Source organism: Dermacentor andersoni, chromosome 2 (assembly GCF_023375885.2).
Source record: "Dermacentor andersoni chromosome 2, qqDerAnde1_hic_scaffold, whole genome shotgun sequence".
NCBI lineage: Eukaryota > Metazoa > Arthropoda > Arachnida > Ixodida > Ixodidae > Dermacentor > Dermacentor andersoni.
The window spans coordinates 100,843,032-100,860,332 of record NC_092815.1 but is presented as its reverse complement, the minus strand read 5'-3'; the positions used below and the strand labels follow the sequence as shown (position 1 = coordinate 100,860,332).

At 46.2% G+C, this 17,301-nt stretch overlaps 1 protein-coding gene across 1 annotated transcript; it reads right to left on the bottom strand.

The window, feature by feature from the left end:
* Window positions 1-3,418: 3,418 nt before the first annotated feature.
* On the bottom strand, window positions 3,419-16,998 carry LOC126541942 (uncharacterized). The gene is made up of 3 exons (XM_050188913.3): window positions 16,661-16,998; window positions 12,984-13,085; window positions 3,419-4,677 (listed from the first exon to the last, which is right to left on the bottom strand). Exons 1-3 carry the CDS (start codon window positions 16,667-16,669, stop codon window positions 4,303-4,305), a joined length of 486 nt encoding a protein of 161 aa, XP_050044870.2. The 5' UTR covers window positions 16,670-16,998; the 3' UTR covers window positions 3,419-4,302.
* Window positions 16,999-17,301: the final 303 nt, after the last annotated feature.

Genomic DNA, 17,301 nt, shown 5'->3' with positions numbered 1-17,301 from the left:
TGCCCCCGCACGGCCTTTGCGCGCCTGCAGCGGATGCACGAAGGCCAGCGCCATCTGTTGGTGGTGCAAGGAACCGAGCAGCGCGTGCGGCACGCGTACTACGCTGTGATTGGTTGGCCTATTCGGCAAGAGAACAGCCAGGCTGCAGCAACCACTGTCACGATTCCCGGCGAGGTTCGCAAAGAAAAGCTTTGCTTTTAAAACATTTCCACGCTTTTCCTGAAAATTGCGTAAATCAGAATTCCAGCATTCATGACAAGATGAGGCAGAGTGTTTGCCGAGTGCTCGAGAGTGTTACAAAAAAAAAGCAGGGCCCCGGTGGTGTCGCTCTTCGTGCTCCAGGAAAACGTTAGGCCTATCAGATTTCTGAAACAAGCTATATAGGTGACCTCAGAAACTGACGGTGGTGGCGCGGGTGAGGGCTACAGGAGCTAGGAATGTAGTCACAAAAATGTGTGCAAGCACCAGATGGTTGGCGATGACCCCATCCAGGGCAGCTAGCATGGTCACAGTGTTCCTTCCCTCTTTAGAAAGCATTAAAAAACTGTGTCGGATGTGCTTCCCACACAGTCGTGCAACCTAAATCAGTCCGTTGAGCTCTTTGCCATAGATTGTACGTTTTCAGTGTTTCAACAGATGCAGCGAAAGTTCGGAAGGCAGCGAAATTTAGAGAACAAAAAGGAAACGAACGGTCGAAGCTCGCGGTTGACAAATGTCAGTCCAATAAACAACAATTCCTAATGAACATACAGAATGTGGAGTTCTGTCGAATTATTCAAGAGTTTGGTTTTTTGGGGGAGGTCGCTTTTATACGAAATTTCGTATCAGCGACACTAAGGTTAGCAAATTTTTGGGGAAGAAAAATTAATGCGCCAGCAACACGCAAGAAACGACACTTTTTTCCCAAATCTTTATTCAAGGGTTCGTAGAGTACTAACAATCGACAGCACAAACCCACATCGTAACATATCCTGCGCTAACGGACGAATTGTGTAAGCAATGCAAGACGCCGCTCTACATACCAAAAAAGAAAAGAATACTAATACAGCTTGCACGAAAAACTATTCAACAAAAGAGTAAAAGGGAGAAAGATGGCTTACAGAACAAAATGGACATACTGCATCACTAGCATAGTGAATGTTCAGTATATGAAGCTCATGAAACTCAACCCTTATAATCACGCAACGAAACTCTATATACATTATCATTTTGTTAAAGTAAGATTATTTATTTTTTCACAGAACATATGAATGCTATGAGCTTCAGTGCTTCGAAAGTGAAGTAATCAGGTAAGATAGAGAAAGAGAGAACTTGCTCTTGTTTTATGTCGAAAATGAAATATGTGGCCTGCTATCTTGAATGTAAAGTGAAAAAAGCTATTGTTGTGGTTAGAAGAGGGTAAAAAGAAAGTGACTCATAACAACAACCTCATTGTGAGCATTGCAGGACGCAGAACGAATGCGTAAGCACAAGATAATTATCTAGACCGAAATAGGTGTACAGCTGAACTCTCGCTTCTATATGTTAAAGAAGTTTCTTATATATACAATATTCGTAGATATGAAGTTTCTTTTATCTACAAAAGGTAACCCGATTTTCAGAATGGGAGTCTACTTCTGCAAAGGCAAAAATAAGTTTAAAGAAGACGTCTAATATTTAAACCTATAGTTGTCTCCGCCAGCAAATTGTGCGAGTACCGTATTGTCCAGTTTATACTCCACCAAGTTAACATGTTTAGAAATTAAAATTTAGAGCGTTACATGCCATAACTGGGTGTGGAATTTTTCTAATTTGATTCTTACAGCCGAACACGCCCAGCGGGACTGTCAGCGTGAAACGTTTTAAATTCCGCACATACGAAAAAAAAAAGAAATATAGAAAACAGCACATAAACACACATTTTGCGCAAATCGCATAGAAAAAAAAAACAATTCTGCAATGTCCTTCGTTGCACAAGGGGGCAAACTTAGAGGCAAGATTCTTCCCGGCTCATTAAGCGTCAGGGACCAGTCTATCCCAGTAAAATACTTTTCTTTTCTGCAAGAAGATTCTACAGCGTAACGGCGTTCGGACTATAGGTAGAAAAATACCGTGCTTGAGTATAACTACGGTGCATGACAAAAGTAATATTCAGCGCTTGCAAATGGCGCCAGGAGTTATAAAGGACATGGGGGACAGCGAGAGCATCACAGTACGTCAGCATTCAATCAGTACTAGAGAACAGCGTTGAACAAGAGATAGCTGATGTATAGGAATGGGCATCTTAAATGGTTGTTGTGAGATTAACGTTTAGCTCAACTTCTGCGGTCCACAATGTGGCACAGGAATCTCGAAAAAAATTTAGTAATACGTAATGTTTCGGGTGACCTATATTCAACTTACTTAGCCGCGTTCTTCAATAAACTTTGCCTTGTGATCTGCAGAGGCGCTGTAGCAATCACGCCTGACTCCAACAAAGAAGAGTCACCCATCGCAATCGAAATTTTAGCACCGTCTTTGGGTCGCGCACACTTTCACGCAGCAACATCATCACCACTGTAAACATTGTGCTTAAGTCTCACGAGCATTTCTGTATGATGGCAACCCGTTCTTGCGAGCTTTAGTCAGACCGCTCAGGCTCGTACTAAGACGAGCACGGGGGCTATTTCCTGCGCTTATCACATTCTCTGCTACCGAACTTGAATCTGTGCTCACCCACCGAAGCCACCTGTCTTTAAACGACAGCCACAGACGTGCAGTTTTCCAAACTGTTAAACGAGTGGCAATGGCCATAAAAACAACACAGCAAGTTTCTATATCAGGTTATTCACAGAGTAGAGCGCGATGCTACAATGTGAAAATAATAAATGATTAATTGCATACACCACGGGCACTATGACGTACCTTGAATATTGACCAGCCCGTTACTTCGGGAAACCTACTGTGAGAAGAAATCGGCTTAACATGAAGCTTGGTGTCTAGGCCAAACTTTTTCCATTTTGCTGAAATTCCCCATTTAGACAACCACTTAACCAATCTAATTTCAATAAATTTTGCCGCATTTAAGGGAAAAATATAATTCTGCCTGCTCTTCGAAGCAGATCTTTTATTTAGGGCCTTAGGTTAAATGCTCGAAATTGATCGAGAAAAATAAAATTTAAGAAATAGAAGCTCCGAGTGTAAAAATTCGCAGATCTGTGCCTAAAATGAATACATAACGATTCAGTAAACGGTATCAGTTACACTATCTAAAGTGCAGAAATATAATTCATATATTTTACCACTTTCGTTAAAAATCAATGTTTGCGTGATTTGCACAAAGTTCTTTCTCTGAAATTGTAGTGGCATATTTCAGAGATTTGCAGAATATATTTACTGTGTCGACTTTAAATATGATGTGGTTCTTGTTTTCGTAATGCTGAGTTACGGAGTTATAAACTTGAAGCTTCTACACCTTTATTCATTTATCAATCTTTGGCAATATCTACAAACATGTGATGACCGAAACCAAGAACATGGTTCCAGCTTTCGGTAGATATCCCAGCCTTCGCATTTCATTCCAACAAACCTCATGAAAAGTGGTTCGGTGGACACTGAACAAAACAATTTCTCCGTTTCCATGCACTTAGAATGTTGCTCACGAGTGAAAGCTTGCTTTAAAGCCAAGAGAAGCCCACTGCGTATGGCGCATCGTGTTTTGCCAGTGTACCTTGCACGTATATTGGCGCCTCCGCTCAGGTGCCTGATATTGTCCGTGATCAACGCTGAACAGCCTGTCAGGTCCTGCCGCCTGTGCGCTCGCGGAGCCAAATTAAAGTGTCTGTCATTACGCATGCGCCAAAAGTATTAAAGCCACACCATGCGCGACAGCAACAGATGCCGATCCACATAGTGAGCTTTTAGCACTGCCGGCGCTTAAACTGCTCGCGATTTTCACGGTCTTGTTCGAGCCACGAGCGCTCCGGAAGACCCTGTTTGCGGCCCTCAGCCCTTGACGTCATGTGCGGAGTGGCACACATTATGCTTACATGAACTCGACAATAACGGGGTGAAATCGGGCTGAAAGTTCCCAGCCAGAGATCATGTAAACAGTATAGTGGATTCGGCGGAGGCGAAGCTTGAGACAGCAAGCGGAGCGGGGCTCTCAAATCTCTACACGACCCGCACTTGCTTTCGGCATCGCGTTACCGTTCTGTTATTACCGTTGCCAATACCGCCTGCGCCCCCGACTGCGAATGCGAGGTGCTTACCGCTCATGTGTAGTGCGGAGGAGGCGGCAGCGGTGACGCTAACGGATCTACACTAAGGCTACACTAAAATGTTCTAGTGGTACCCGTGGAGCCCATGTCCTGCAGAAGCAACGATCACGGTTTGGTGTGGCGCCGCGTCGACGTAGACCGGTACCTCTAGCTGCTCCTTGTGGTGGTGGCCGTCGTGGACCACGTGTTGAGGGGCGTTCGAGTGGTACTGCGCATGCGCGGCGTGGTGCGTCTTCGTGCCGGGTTCATTGGTCTTGATGACGGCGCGGAACCCGAGCTCGTCGGCCACGTACTCGACACGCCGGTAGATTCCGTGCGCATCCGTGAATCCGTATGAGCCGCGCTTTGTGTTGTACTCGTCGCCGACCTCGTGCCGGTGTTGTGTGTTGCCCCAGGCGTCCTTCATTTCGTAGCCGAACACGTACGGCTGTGGTTTGTACTGCGCAGATCAAACAAAAATGCCACGATATAGAACAGCTCACAGAGAGGCCGAGATTAGCCACTGAAGGACAAAAAACAAGATTACTTTGTGGATCACACGTACTGCGGGAACCAACGTTATGCAAAGCACTTTATAGGCAGCTGGTTATCTCACATTGTAGGGTGCTCCTCAAAGAGGTACCAGATGGGCTATTCTGATTGTGTAAAGCAAGCAGTTGTGTGTGTTATGAGAATCTCTGTGTGACGACAGAAGTAACACGACGACATGATGTCTTTTCGTTAATGTCGTGTCATATGCATGCATGTCCTTCATGTCATATCAATTATGCCCGATATAAATGCATGCCACGTCTTACGTGTTATGTGGTGCATGCATGCCACACATATTCTGATGTAATCCAGCTCAAACAATGACTAAGATGGCATTACGGGTATTCGTGTCACTGATGTCATTAATGCCCTGCCATGTCATTCAAGGGATCTCATGCATCCATGTCAGTTTTATATTGATTAAAACCAGTTAAAGTTCATCTAATTAAACTAACGACCACGACAGCGTAAGAAGATAGATAGATAGATAGATAGATAGATAGATAGATAGATAGATAGATAGATAGATAGATAGATAGATAGATAGATAGATAGATAGATAGATAGATAGATAGATAGATAGATAGATAGATAGATAGATAGATAGATAGATAGATAGATAGATAGATAGATGTCCGAAGTTCATTGCAGGTTGCGACGTGTGGAGCTGAGGCGGCACCACTGTACATGCGTGAACTTCTTGGAACTGCTTATACACGATACACCACCATCCTCAACTTTTCTGCGAGATTATTGAGGGGGCACACGCATTTTAATTTAACCATTAATTCAAAAACACTCTACAAGTTGGATTATCATTGAAAACATGACAGAAACGGAGGGCTGAAATGGAAGATGAAGAATGCGGACCAAGGGGTGAGGCGATGGCCGGAATAACAGGACGATCGTGCTAAGGCAGATACTTATATAGAGAAGCGTCAACGCGATACGTCGGAGCAGCACAAAAAGGTTAATTCAATGCGAATGTATGGGGGGAGATGGTGTAATGATAGAATCACGCAAATGCTCTCGCATTACACCTTTGCCAGGTGATAAAATGAAGATCGCATGAGTTGTTTGTACAATTGGCGGATTCCTGGAGATGCGATTATGTTTAGAAGCGCAGGAGATTTATTTCAAGAGCGCACTGCAGCGTTTTGTGGAGATGAGGTTAGCCACGTGTTTGCAAAGCCACGCAGCTCGTCCTCGTGCAGAAAGAGATGAACAAAGCACTCAAACAAGTGCGAACATATCTGCTGGCAAAACATGGCGCAGTGATCACTTCTGTGAATTTTCTCTCGGGTTAATTATTATCGTGCGTTGCGTCGTACGTTGCAAAGCACCCGCTGATTGAAGCGCTACAAGAGCTTGCGCGCGTGGCCAATGAACACGCCTTTCCATTTTTCCTGCGATAAGGTGGACTGCATTATCGATTTGCTTATTGCCATTTCAACATATTTACTCGCATAATACCCCTTTTGTTGCTTTTAGAGATAGAGACTGCTTAAGGCGGCGTTCGCAATGACGAGTCGCAGAAGTCATGTGATCTTGTGATGGTCGCATATGGTCAGTTTGACCGAGAAGTGGCCAACATTTCGCGAAGTCATTAACTGGGTGATTTTTTAGCTCCATTGCTAGAGCCGTTAAGCTGCTGGATCAATAAGCGGCACTCGAGGAGGGGGTCGGTGTGTGCTCACGGTTATTTTACGTGCCCTTGGCGGTGGGAGAAAATGTGTGCCGACGTGAATGCCACCAATCGACGACACATTTCAATGTCGTGCTGCCCGGTGTGAACTTCAGTCTCTGTTGTCATTTGCACTACTTTTGCAATCGCCGGTGTCAGTTCGCCCTAGAGGTCTTACCTCACTGAGTCGTGTAAAACTTTTTTCATATTTTGCGCTCCCCTCAACTGTGAGACAGTCAGGCACTGCGCATGTGAACCAGCAAGTCTCTGTGCACAGCCATCGGAACATTTATTGGAACAACTTACTGATCTGCTATCCGCTGGTACCCGAACGATTCGAGTCTCCATGGCACCTATATAGTCTAGATGCCAGAGGGCTTGAGGACCACTCAATGCACTACCGGAGCTGCACAACATGGCCATGGTAGCGAGAAGTCTGAACGGAGTGAGTGACTTTCCGTCAAAGGTTTTCGACTAAAAAGAAGTGATGCGCCTTATAGTCTGCCTAAATGATTCCAGGCAACGCGTTTTACTCAAAAGTTTCAGACCTCGAGACTTGCCCTTGGACCGCTTTTTGAGGACCCTACAGACCCTTCACAACACAAAAAACACATAAGGTGCACCAAGTAACTTGAGCCAAACCTTAAAAATATGCAAATGCCGCGTATACCTGGATAGAACCAAGGTAACCAAGGTTTTCCGTCGCTTGGAGATACTCCGATTATTTTTTGCATGCTACCTAATTACGTAATTACTGCTAATTAATTAATTAACTCCTCAAATATTATATTTCACGAAAAGTGACAATGAGAGAATTGTAGTGCAACATGAAAAAATCCCGTTACAGCTTTCTGTTGCTCAAAACGTGCTACATAAAAGTGTTCTTCCAAGCATAACAGTAGCACGCGCACACACGCAAAGTGCGTCGAGCGGCCAGTCGCGCGACAATTTTTCGTGCATTCGCGGGCTTCTTTCATGCTTGGAAAAACCCTTTTATGTAGCACGTATTGAGCAACAGAAAGCTATATCGGGCTTTTTTTCATGTTGCTCTACAAGTTTTTCATTTATGCTTTTGACCCAATTATAATATCAGAGAAGTTCATTAATTAATCAAGACTAATTATGTAATTGGACGCTATGCAAAGAATCATCTGAGTATCTGCAAGCGATGGCAAAAAACATTGCCTTGGTTCTGTCCAGCTACGTGGCATTTGGATATTTTTAACGTTTGGCTCAAGTTACGTGGGACATGAGGTTATTCAGAGGACAGGGCTGCTTAATCGACCGAGCTTTCGAGCGCCAGGCAGCTCCAACAATTATACCATAAGGCCGCATTTACTAATCTTGCCCCTTTATCACAAAAAACTATTACGTTGCAATTGTTCGTAAGAGAAAATTTCAGCCAATCCTGATGCTGAACGTAGCATTAGTGAATGCGCGCGGCCAATGGCAAAGAGCTCTTACCAACCATGAGCTTTGTGAATTCGGCCTCTTATCACTCCCAAAATTTTTTTGAAATTTTTGAAGACACAGATAAAGGATGCGTAGAAAGGCACGGGAGTTAATGAGATATAGTTCCGGTTGGCTACCCTTCCCGGGGGTAAGGGGTATGGTGATAAAGAAAGAAAAGAGAGCGTAAGAACGGGGAGAGAGAGAAAAATAGACATGAGCACAAACAAACCGCATACACTATAGATAGGAGTCGGCATTCTTAAAGTCTATTATGAAGGCCCGTAGACCACAGGGATCTTTCAGGTTCTTTGTGCAGGTTCATTGTGAGAACTAACCTGGAAATTTCCGTTCCAATAGTGAACAGTTGCCCAATCGGTCGGGGTAATACACTGCACATCACTTCTCTCTCTTCACTATAGCGTGGGCAGACACAGATAATGTGCGAGCGTCTCATCACAACTACATGTTGCGCACATATGGCTGTTGGCCATTCCGATTTGGAAGGCATAAGAGTTTGTAAATAGACGCCTATCCACAAATGGTACAGCATGGCCTAAGTCAGCAGATGTGTACTGAGGTAGTCCGTAAGCCGAACGTTGGGAGAGCTTTAGAAAAGCATACTTAGCCAGAAGTGAGGCGTGGGCATTGAGGAATCGGCATTTGCTTACGGAGTGGAACAACTTGTGTTCTTAACCCCTTCATGTCAATTTCATTTTGAATGCGAAGCTATGTTTGGCTCTGCTACCCATTTTGCGTGGATGTCTGACTGGCTGAATGAGCTAGGCCGATCCCGGAGACAGTGTAATCAATGCTGCATCGATTCCGTGGACTGCAATCAAAGGTGGGGACCTGGAGAGCCTATCCTGACACTGGTGCACGTTATTCGTCCTCACAAGGATTTTAAGGTAATTTCTAACCAGTGGCGTAGATAGATCGTCTGGCACCCGGGGCCCATAGGTCTTCTGTGGAAGGGGAAGGTGTTTAAGGGAAGAAAAGAAGGAAAGAAAGGCAGGAAGGTCAACCAGACGCACGTCCGGTTTGCTACCATAGACAGGGGAAGGTGTTTAATGGAAGAAGGAAGGAAAGGTAGGAAGGTCAAGCAGACGAACGCCCGGTTTGCTACTCTAGACAAGGGAAAGTGTTTAAGGGAAGAAGAGAAAGGAGGAGGGAAGAATGTACTATCAGTGTGAATTCGTGCGGGTGTCCATAACTACACGCGTATAGTCGGTCATTGAGGCCAGTCGATTTCATGAAACATAGCAGTGCTCGCGTCGCATTGTGAGTCTGCGACGACGCGTGGGGCCATGGTCCAAGAATCTCAGTCTCTGAAAATGGTCCGCTATCTAATCGGTTTAACACCGTCCGAAGAACGTCGCGTTCGATCTCATAGAGATTACACAAACGCAACACGTTCTCGATCGCCTCTTCACGTTTGCACGTGTCACAAATCGGTGAGTCGGTCATTCCAATATGGAATGAGTAGGCTTTCGTAAACGCCACCCCTAACCAGAAGATGCACAATAAAGTTGCATCACGGCGGAACAAGTTCGATGGAATATGCAGCCTCGATGTAGGATCCACCCGATGGAGACGGCAGTTGGAGAAAATCCGGGTGTTCCTCTTTATTCAGTCTCTTTATTCAGTCTTGGTTTGAGCAAGTAAACGACCCCTCGCAGCGTCCGTCCTGGATAAGGGTATAGGAAGTGTCATGGTTTTTTTAGGGACTGACCGGGCGGCATCATCAGCAAGGTCATTTCCGACGATGCCACAGCGCCCCGGAAGCCATAGGAAGATGTTGTCATGTCCGTTAGGGCTTGATGGATAACCTCTCTGCTCTCGAGCCCCAGTTGTTCATGGGCTTTGCGTCGTAAGGCTGACTGCAGATTCTGAAAGGCTGCCTTGGAGTCACAAAAACGACCCACTTTAGAGGTTTGGGTTGTGCGATGTAATTAACAGCGGCACATATAGTGGCAAGTTTTGTTGCCGTAGAGGTCGTTAAATGGGACACCTTGAACGTAATTGTTACTTGTAAGGCCGGGATGATAGCAGCGCCTGTGGAGCTGGTGGCTGACACAGATCCATCAGTGTAAATCTGCGTTCTTTGTTCATATGTGTCGTTCAATAATGACAGTGTGAACTGACGTAGAGCCATTGTTGATTGACGAGTCGTCTTCGTAATTCCCGGAATCGTGAGGCGTACTTGTGGCTGTAGTAGGCACCAGAGGGGTAACAGTGGTCTTGCTGCTGGGTAAAGCCCGACGGAAGGTAGCCTCGATGTGTCGCCACAAGTTTGAAAAATGTGGCTTGAGGTCATTGTGCTGGCAAAGCAGCAATATAGTGACTGGGTAATGTGTGCTCTAAGGTTGTCAATCGTCATATATGTTGGAACCAACTGGTCTCTAGTAAGCATAAGTGTTGCGTGAGTCGAGGCGCATTGTTGTCCGAAGAGCCTGGCCTCGCAAACTTTGGAGGGTACGAATGTTGGTTTTACGTGTGTTCGCCAAAACCGGCCATTGCACCGTAAAGAGCCCAGAAACAGTGCTTCTTACAGCTGCAGCATGAACCGTACCGACGTGCGCCATGTTTTGCCGCACAGGAACCTCATCATACGTACAATCGACATTAGTCTCCGCTTCCGGTAGATTCAGAGGGGGCTCCATGAAAGGCCCCTGTCAATAATCACACTTAAGAAGCAGTGATACTTCTCGTATTTGATACCCTGGCCATTGAGAGAAACACGGTATGATGCCATGGGTTCGCGCGTAAACGCGATTGACGCGCCTTTTTCGATGGACACACTAAGGCCTTGTTTGCGGAGATACGAATAAGTTCGGGTGGCTGCCCGCTGTCGCGCGCACTTGAAGACGAGCCACCGCAAAAGACCAAAGACAAATATCATAAGCGTACATTGATAAGTGAATTGTTTTGGGTAATATTTGAGCAAGGCGAACCATAGTAAGGTTAAAGAGAATAAGGCTCAGTATTCCGCCCTGTGGGACGCCACCGTGACAACAACAAAATGACAAAAAAATGGTTAGCTATCACTAGTAGACAGTGTTTTTCTTCAACACCACGAAACTGGTACAAAACTATTACAAACGATACAAAACTGATAAATGGAACACTGTATAGATACTGACGACACACGAACCATGGTGGGTCATGGGCGCACCGCACCGCACGTGAAACGTTCCGCTACCATTTTCGCCCATGGAAGCCAGCGGAAAGCGGGGAGACAGCAGAAAGCGGAAAGACATATAAGACACCCCCCACCCCCTCTCCACCTGGCTCCTGGCACCCGAGGCCCACGCACTGCCCCCCCCTCCCCTCGTTACTACGCCACTGTTTCTAACACTCACCGATCGTGGAGGCAGTACGACGTCACAGTATTCGTACGCCTCATAACATTAATCGGCAAACATAACCAATGAGTGTCCCCGTCAGAAGGTCTACAGGCAAGTTATTGCTTGACGTTGGCAATCATCCTCCAATGGTGTGCGTTGATTTTTCTTTTTCTTTATTGATTTGGAATGACATTAAAACCTACGCCTACCCCGTTATCTGGAGGCCTCTACATGCGTGGATTTGTAGAGTGTTTTAGCATAGCCTTACTTTTGTAGCATTACCGTCAACACGCCTGTTATGGAAGCCAGCGGAGATGAGGAAGGTGACGTAAAAGCTGCAAATTACGCATCGTGACCGTCCTCACGTGTGGCCGGGAAGGTGACAACAAAGTTTGCTTCTTATGGCAAAAAAACTCTTCACGCGGAACTTCGGTGAAGAAACACGGTTTTTTCATCGTGTTTTAGTGTAGTAGGATGAAGATGACTAAACGAAATGATGTGCATATGTTAAACTAAATGCAGAACTACATTTTTCTCCATACTTTACAATGATTTGCTAGGCCGCTTACAAGAACAGCAACAATAAATAACAGCAACAAAATCGAATCAGTAGCTGCAGCAACATCGAAATAGTTTTCTGACCGTGGTCATGGCTTGATAACTAAGCAAGTGCGTGAGTGATAACTAAGTGGCTTGATGATAAGTAAGTGCGTCCGTCCACATGGGCGGCACGCGGACCAGCGCTGATTGGTCTGCGCTCATCGAGCCGCTTCCAGCGGTGGTGGCGGCGACACCTGGTGTCTCTTCAGCGCGCCACCCTCAGCGTCGACGCCGAGCGACGCCGGGTGACGAAACGTCAGCCAACGCCACGAAAACGCTGAACGTATGGCAGCTGCGGGCGGCTGCGGGAGGCAATCTGCGGTGGGTTCGAAGGCTAGCGGACTTGATATAGCTGATGGCTTCGTGTGCACTATGTTCTCGCGCGCGTAGACTTGATTGAAACGAGAGGCGGTACGAAGGGGAATTCACTAGCCGCTGCTACCGCTCTTCACCACGCCAGTGTTCTGACAGCGTGTGTCCGCGGTCATCTGTAGTAACATGTGTTTGTGTGTGCCTGTGCGCGCATGAACAACGTGCTCGTTAATTTATTTAGTAGGCGAATGTTTACAGCTGTTTGTGCAGCTGATAAAACGACTAACTACTTCGTATATCTGTTTAATAATTTGCTATCGCAATCAAGGCTTCGCCTTTCGGGTGATGCTGTCCTTTTTCTTTCCTCGTTGCTTTTTTTGTTTCGTTATTCCTGATGACTAGTGCATTTGTAATTTCGGAATAGCCGGTCCTTAAGAGGCTTACCTTTCCATTTTTCTACATAAGAAAAGATTATCACAAGCTGCAACAACAAATAAAAGCGTATTCTTCTAGATTATTAGAACAAGACATTATATCTCCGCATTGTTTTCAATGTATTATTAATCAATGATGTTCAGGTCACAAACGTCGATGGAATGCAAACAAAGTAATTAGCGAGCAACTATAGTCTACGTCCGGGCACAACCTGCGCACCTTGTGCGCTCTACACATCCCCTTACATACACCACGTTCCCTTATCACTACACGGGAGGTCCACCGCAATGCTGCGTGTCACATCGCGTCCTCCGGCATTCGGACAGCATCCCGTACGCATCTCGCGTTACGCAGGCGAGTAACAAGAGACGCCGCGGCCTCGCTTACGTAAAGCTGCTGTGTGGCAACGTAGGCCGGAACGACGCCATGGCCGAGGTGCCCCGCATGGACAGCGACGACGCACAGGGAGGACGCCAACAACGCTGCGAGCTGCGACACAAACAGAGGCGGAAACAGAGAGTCAGCACTCGCGTTCTGTTTGGTTGGTGGTTTATTGAAATAAATAAAATAAATAAATAAATAAAGGGGAGGGACGGAGGAAAAGTACTGAGTGCCTTGCTTTAGCTACGGTCAACCTGAAAGGCGCTAATCAGTGCGGGCACGGATGCACACGAGTAAAAGGACAGGGAGATGTGGCAGCAAAGAGGATTGAGCAAAAGAAGGCAGCTATTTCGATCTACAATCGAGCGCCTCCAGAAAGAAAGTATCTACACCGAAATGACCTGTATAGCGAAGCAATAATTATGTCCCGGTTCTGATTGCGAGCGGTGCTGTGCGGAACGGAGCGACATGTAATAACGAATAATTTCGGAGGCGCCAGGCACTTCGTTATAAGAGCGTTGAACTGTGTACAACGAAGCGACTGCTAGGTACAAGTTTGTCCATAGTTCCCTTGCATAGAATGACTTCCTCCAGAGAGTTTGTCACTTGACCCACACACCGGTACTGTCAGTTGACATAGAGCAGCCTGGTGGCGAGGTTTGACGGCTCGAGGAAGTCGCACAGAGCTTAACGAGCTGCCTCCGGCGCGCGAAATCGAACGTGTTGCCAAAAGAACACCTCGGCGCTGTCGGCCGGCAGCCCGTCAAGTTTCTCCCGTGGTGCCCCAAACGCGTTGCACTGGAATGCAAGTGGTATCCGCTTCACCGCATGTTTTGCAATTGCTCGTGGTGGCGCGACGGAGACATTGACTGCGCTTGCGTTTGCATGTACCCGACACGCAACCGTATACAGCTGACATCGCCCGTTGCTGAGCAAAGGAAGCGGACGCATTTGACGGCTGTATACGCGTACTAAGCGGGCGTCAGGTATACGGAGCACTTCGCCGGATGGTTAATATTAGGGGTGCTACGCACGCAGTTACGAGAGCAGAGTCGCGAAGAAGACGTGTACACAAGCAAGACGAGACAGGATGGACGTGCATGCACGCGATGGGCGTGCAGAGAGTGCTCGTGCTTCTCACGCAACATGCCCTGACTCTGCATTACACGTGATGTGTATATATACGAAATTTTATTTGATATTCTTAGCAGGTGGTGTGAGATTTTTTTTACTCCTATGTGAAAGTTCTGATTAATCTGTACAATTTTTCTTTATCTATATTGTTATATTGTGTATTGTTACAATGTTTGTTGTTGCTTGTGTTTCTATGGAATTTTGAGATAGCGGAATCTTCAGTAGCCAAACTTTCAATACTGTCTTAGTAACAAACAACAACGAAAAAACACACAGACATATAAGTAACACGACATGCGGAGATACAGCCACGAAATTCGCTTGCTGGTTTGTCCCTGTTGATATTCTCGAGAATGTGGCGAATACGGTTGTGCAAGCGCAGAAATGCAGTCTGAAATGAAAATTCTTTAGCCCGAGGTGACACACTTTCCTTGTTTACGTTCTCAGTCGTGCTGACTGACATATATTTTTTTCCGTTGCTCATTGCTGGAAAGGCAATTGACCAACCACGCAAAATACCCCCCCCCCCCCTCCGCCCAAGACGGCAAACCTTGCTACGAAATTTCCGACCTTCATTTCTTTTCGCAAGGGCCGCAGTGAGGCATGCAGGTCTCTTGGCGTAGAAAAAAACAGCGTTGCTCTCAAGGCCAAACACCTCATGTGCAACTACACCCGTTTCGACGTCAGTCTCGTTGGAGCGCGCTCAGACAACTGGATGGTCGGTCACTTGCAGAGGCAAAGATACTGGGTGTATGTCTTCACCCGTTCTTAATGCAGAAAGCTATGGGCTCTAATGACTTTCATAAAATCAATGGACCTGATGAGATGTATAAGACACCCTGCATCTGCGCATGCGAACTCTCTCTCTCTCTCTCTCTCATTGTGCTTACTCATTCGTTCCTTAAATTTACAGGCAATGTAGCCAACCGGACAACTATCGGCGTTAACCTCCGTGCCTTTTCTTGTTTCCTTTATCTCTCTCTCTCTCAAGGCGGTAAAGTAATACTCAACTTAAGAAAGCTTCGTTATGTAGCATCCTCTTCAAGCAACGCTATTTACAGGTCCTATAACGTCTTGATCTTATCTATAGGTACACATTCAAATGGCTGGGACCTGTATTACGCTTGTATACTCATTGCTGCGTCTAGCAGAAATATTTTCAAAAGGCTCATGGAAAATCTCGCAAGCATACTTCCCAACAAATTTCGTGAAAAGAAAAAATGGTATAAATTTTGAGAAGCTGAGAAACGCTACTCCAGCGGGAGAGAAAAAACGACAGGGTGCTACACTTCGTTTTCGTAACCGAACCTTTTACCCCCCAGTGGTTTTATGCAGTTTCTTCCCTTTAAAAGAAGCTATAACACTATTTTCAGGCTCGCCATATGTGTAAATTCATGCGCAAGGAAGTGATACCGGAACTAATGTAAGTGCTGACCGCTTGCTCACAAGCACGTTTGTAAAACAGAAACATTGTGAACCGCCCAGAAAGAAGGACAAAGCTACAAAAGGAATTTCCTTCCCCGTGTTTTACTCAAATACATTTTTTTCTCTGGTTCATCATTGATGCCTAGAAAGGCAAATTGCTCTCGACCAGCTTCGAACAAGAATTTGCACAAATCACGCAGTCAACCAGACACATTTCTCTTTAAGATCCCTACCTTCTCTCTTTATTTCTTCCTCCTGTTCCTACGTAGTCACGGCCATCGATTATATTTAAGCCATGATTGCTATAGTTGACAACATGTGGCATACATTGCAAGCGGGTAGCGTGGGCATACGTGCAAACGAACTCAAGTGTTAGGATTTGTATGAGGACAAACAAAAGTGATAGCTGAAAAAGCGCATATTTATGATGGCTAGACGTATTCAAGAGTGGAGCATGTGCCCATTTGCAGCTCTTCGACGAGAGGTCTATACTCTGACAAGCCAAATGAGGCTTAATTTTTTTTAATTCACATGGTTTAATGTCTTGATTAAGAAAATTTGTTGCGGTCTTGCACATATGCAGGGCTATATGACATTAAATTAGGCTGGTGCTGCTGCCTAAGACTTAATGTGTAAAAAAGAAAAACGTTATGTTATTTTCCAACTTTATGCATCTTCTCGATTGAAGCAGGTACGGGTCTGAAAAGGTTGATAACGTTATGGCAGAATATAATACCAATTAGAGTGACAAAATGACACTCAAAAGTATACGTGGAAAGAAATGGGTTCAACATGTGCTTAAGTTCGTGAAATTCCCCCCAAAAAGGCACGTAAAAATTACGCGATCTCATCCCTTCAGCAGCACGCCGGTATTTTGACTTGCAAGTAGTGCAGCCAATTTTCTGTGAATGCACTTCCATCACCGCCTGATCATACATATTCGTGCGTTCGGTGGGCATTACAGGGTCTTAGCAGGCCATGCACTATTCAACAAGCAATGCAAAGCACAACATGAGCTATGTTCACAGCACACGAGAAACATGTAGAAAAAGAAAAAAGCCACAAGTCCTGCATTCAACGCACACTGGTTCAACAGATGCCGATCGTTTGAAAGTGCGTCTCACCTTATTCATCTTGGTTTCTCTGGAGGTTCACACGGGAGTTCAATTCCTTCTCTTGGCAGCAGTAAACAGCGAAGTCCGGCGACTAATGCAGTCACGTTGGTACGCGCAGCGCCGTCAACGAAAGTCGGCGGTCCAGGTTGCCTGACTGTCCAGGATCACAGCAAGCCGCGGACGGGTCACCACCACCAGCACCGAGCGAAGTTCAGAAGACCGTATATAGTTTCGGCACGTCCCTTTTGAGCAATCAATCCCGAGGAAGCAATTTCGTTAGCGTCCGCTCCTTCCTCGTGTGTCGTAGCACAGTAGGCGTGGCGCTCTGCGGTTGCTTCCGTGCGGCTTTTGGCGGTGAGAACGGTCCGTGTCAAAGACAAGGAGCCCTCGACGTGTCCTTATATACGGGCGGATCCCCCCGCCTCCCCTCACCTGACCGCCTGTGTGTGTATCTGCGGACAGAAGAGAGCCCCCCTCCATCCGATGCGGAAGAACTGGGTCAGCGAATGGTTACCGCCGGAGGATGGCCCGCAGCGGTTCGGCTATGCCCGCCCTCCGCATCGGCGCACGTCCGCTGAAAGCGTTAACTCGTGGCGAAAGTGGTGTTGCACTGGCGCTCTCCACGAACATAGCAACTTATGTTTGTGTTT

Excerpts from the sequence above, each read along its gene's own strand:
- LOC126541942 (XM_050188913.3), bottom strand. Across the intron at positions 4,678-12,983 it reads TTGCCACACAGCAGCTTTAC|TACAAACCACAGCCGTACGT; the intron begins GTAAGCGAGGCC and ends TGATCTGCGCAG.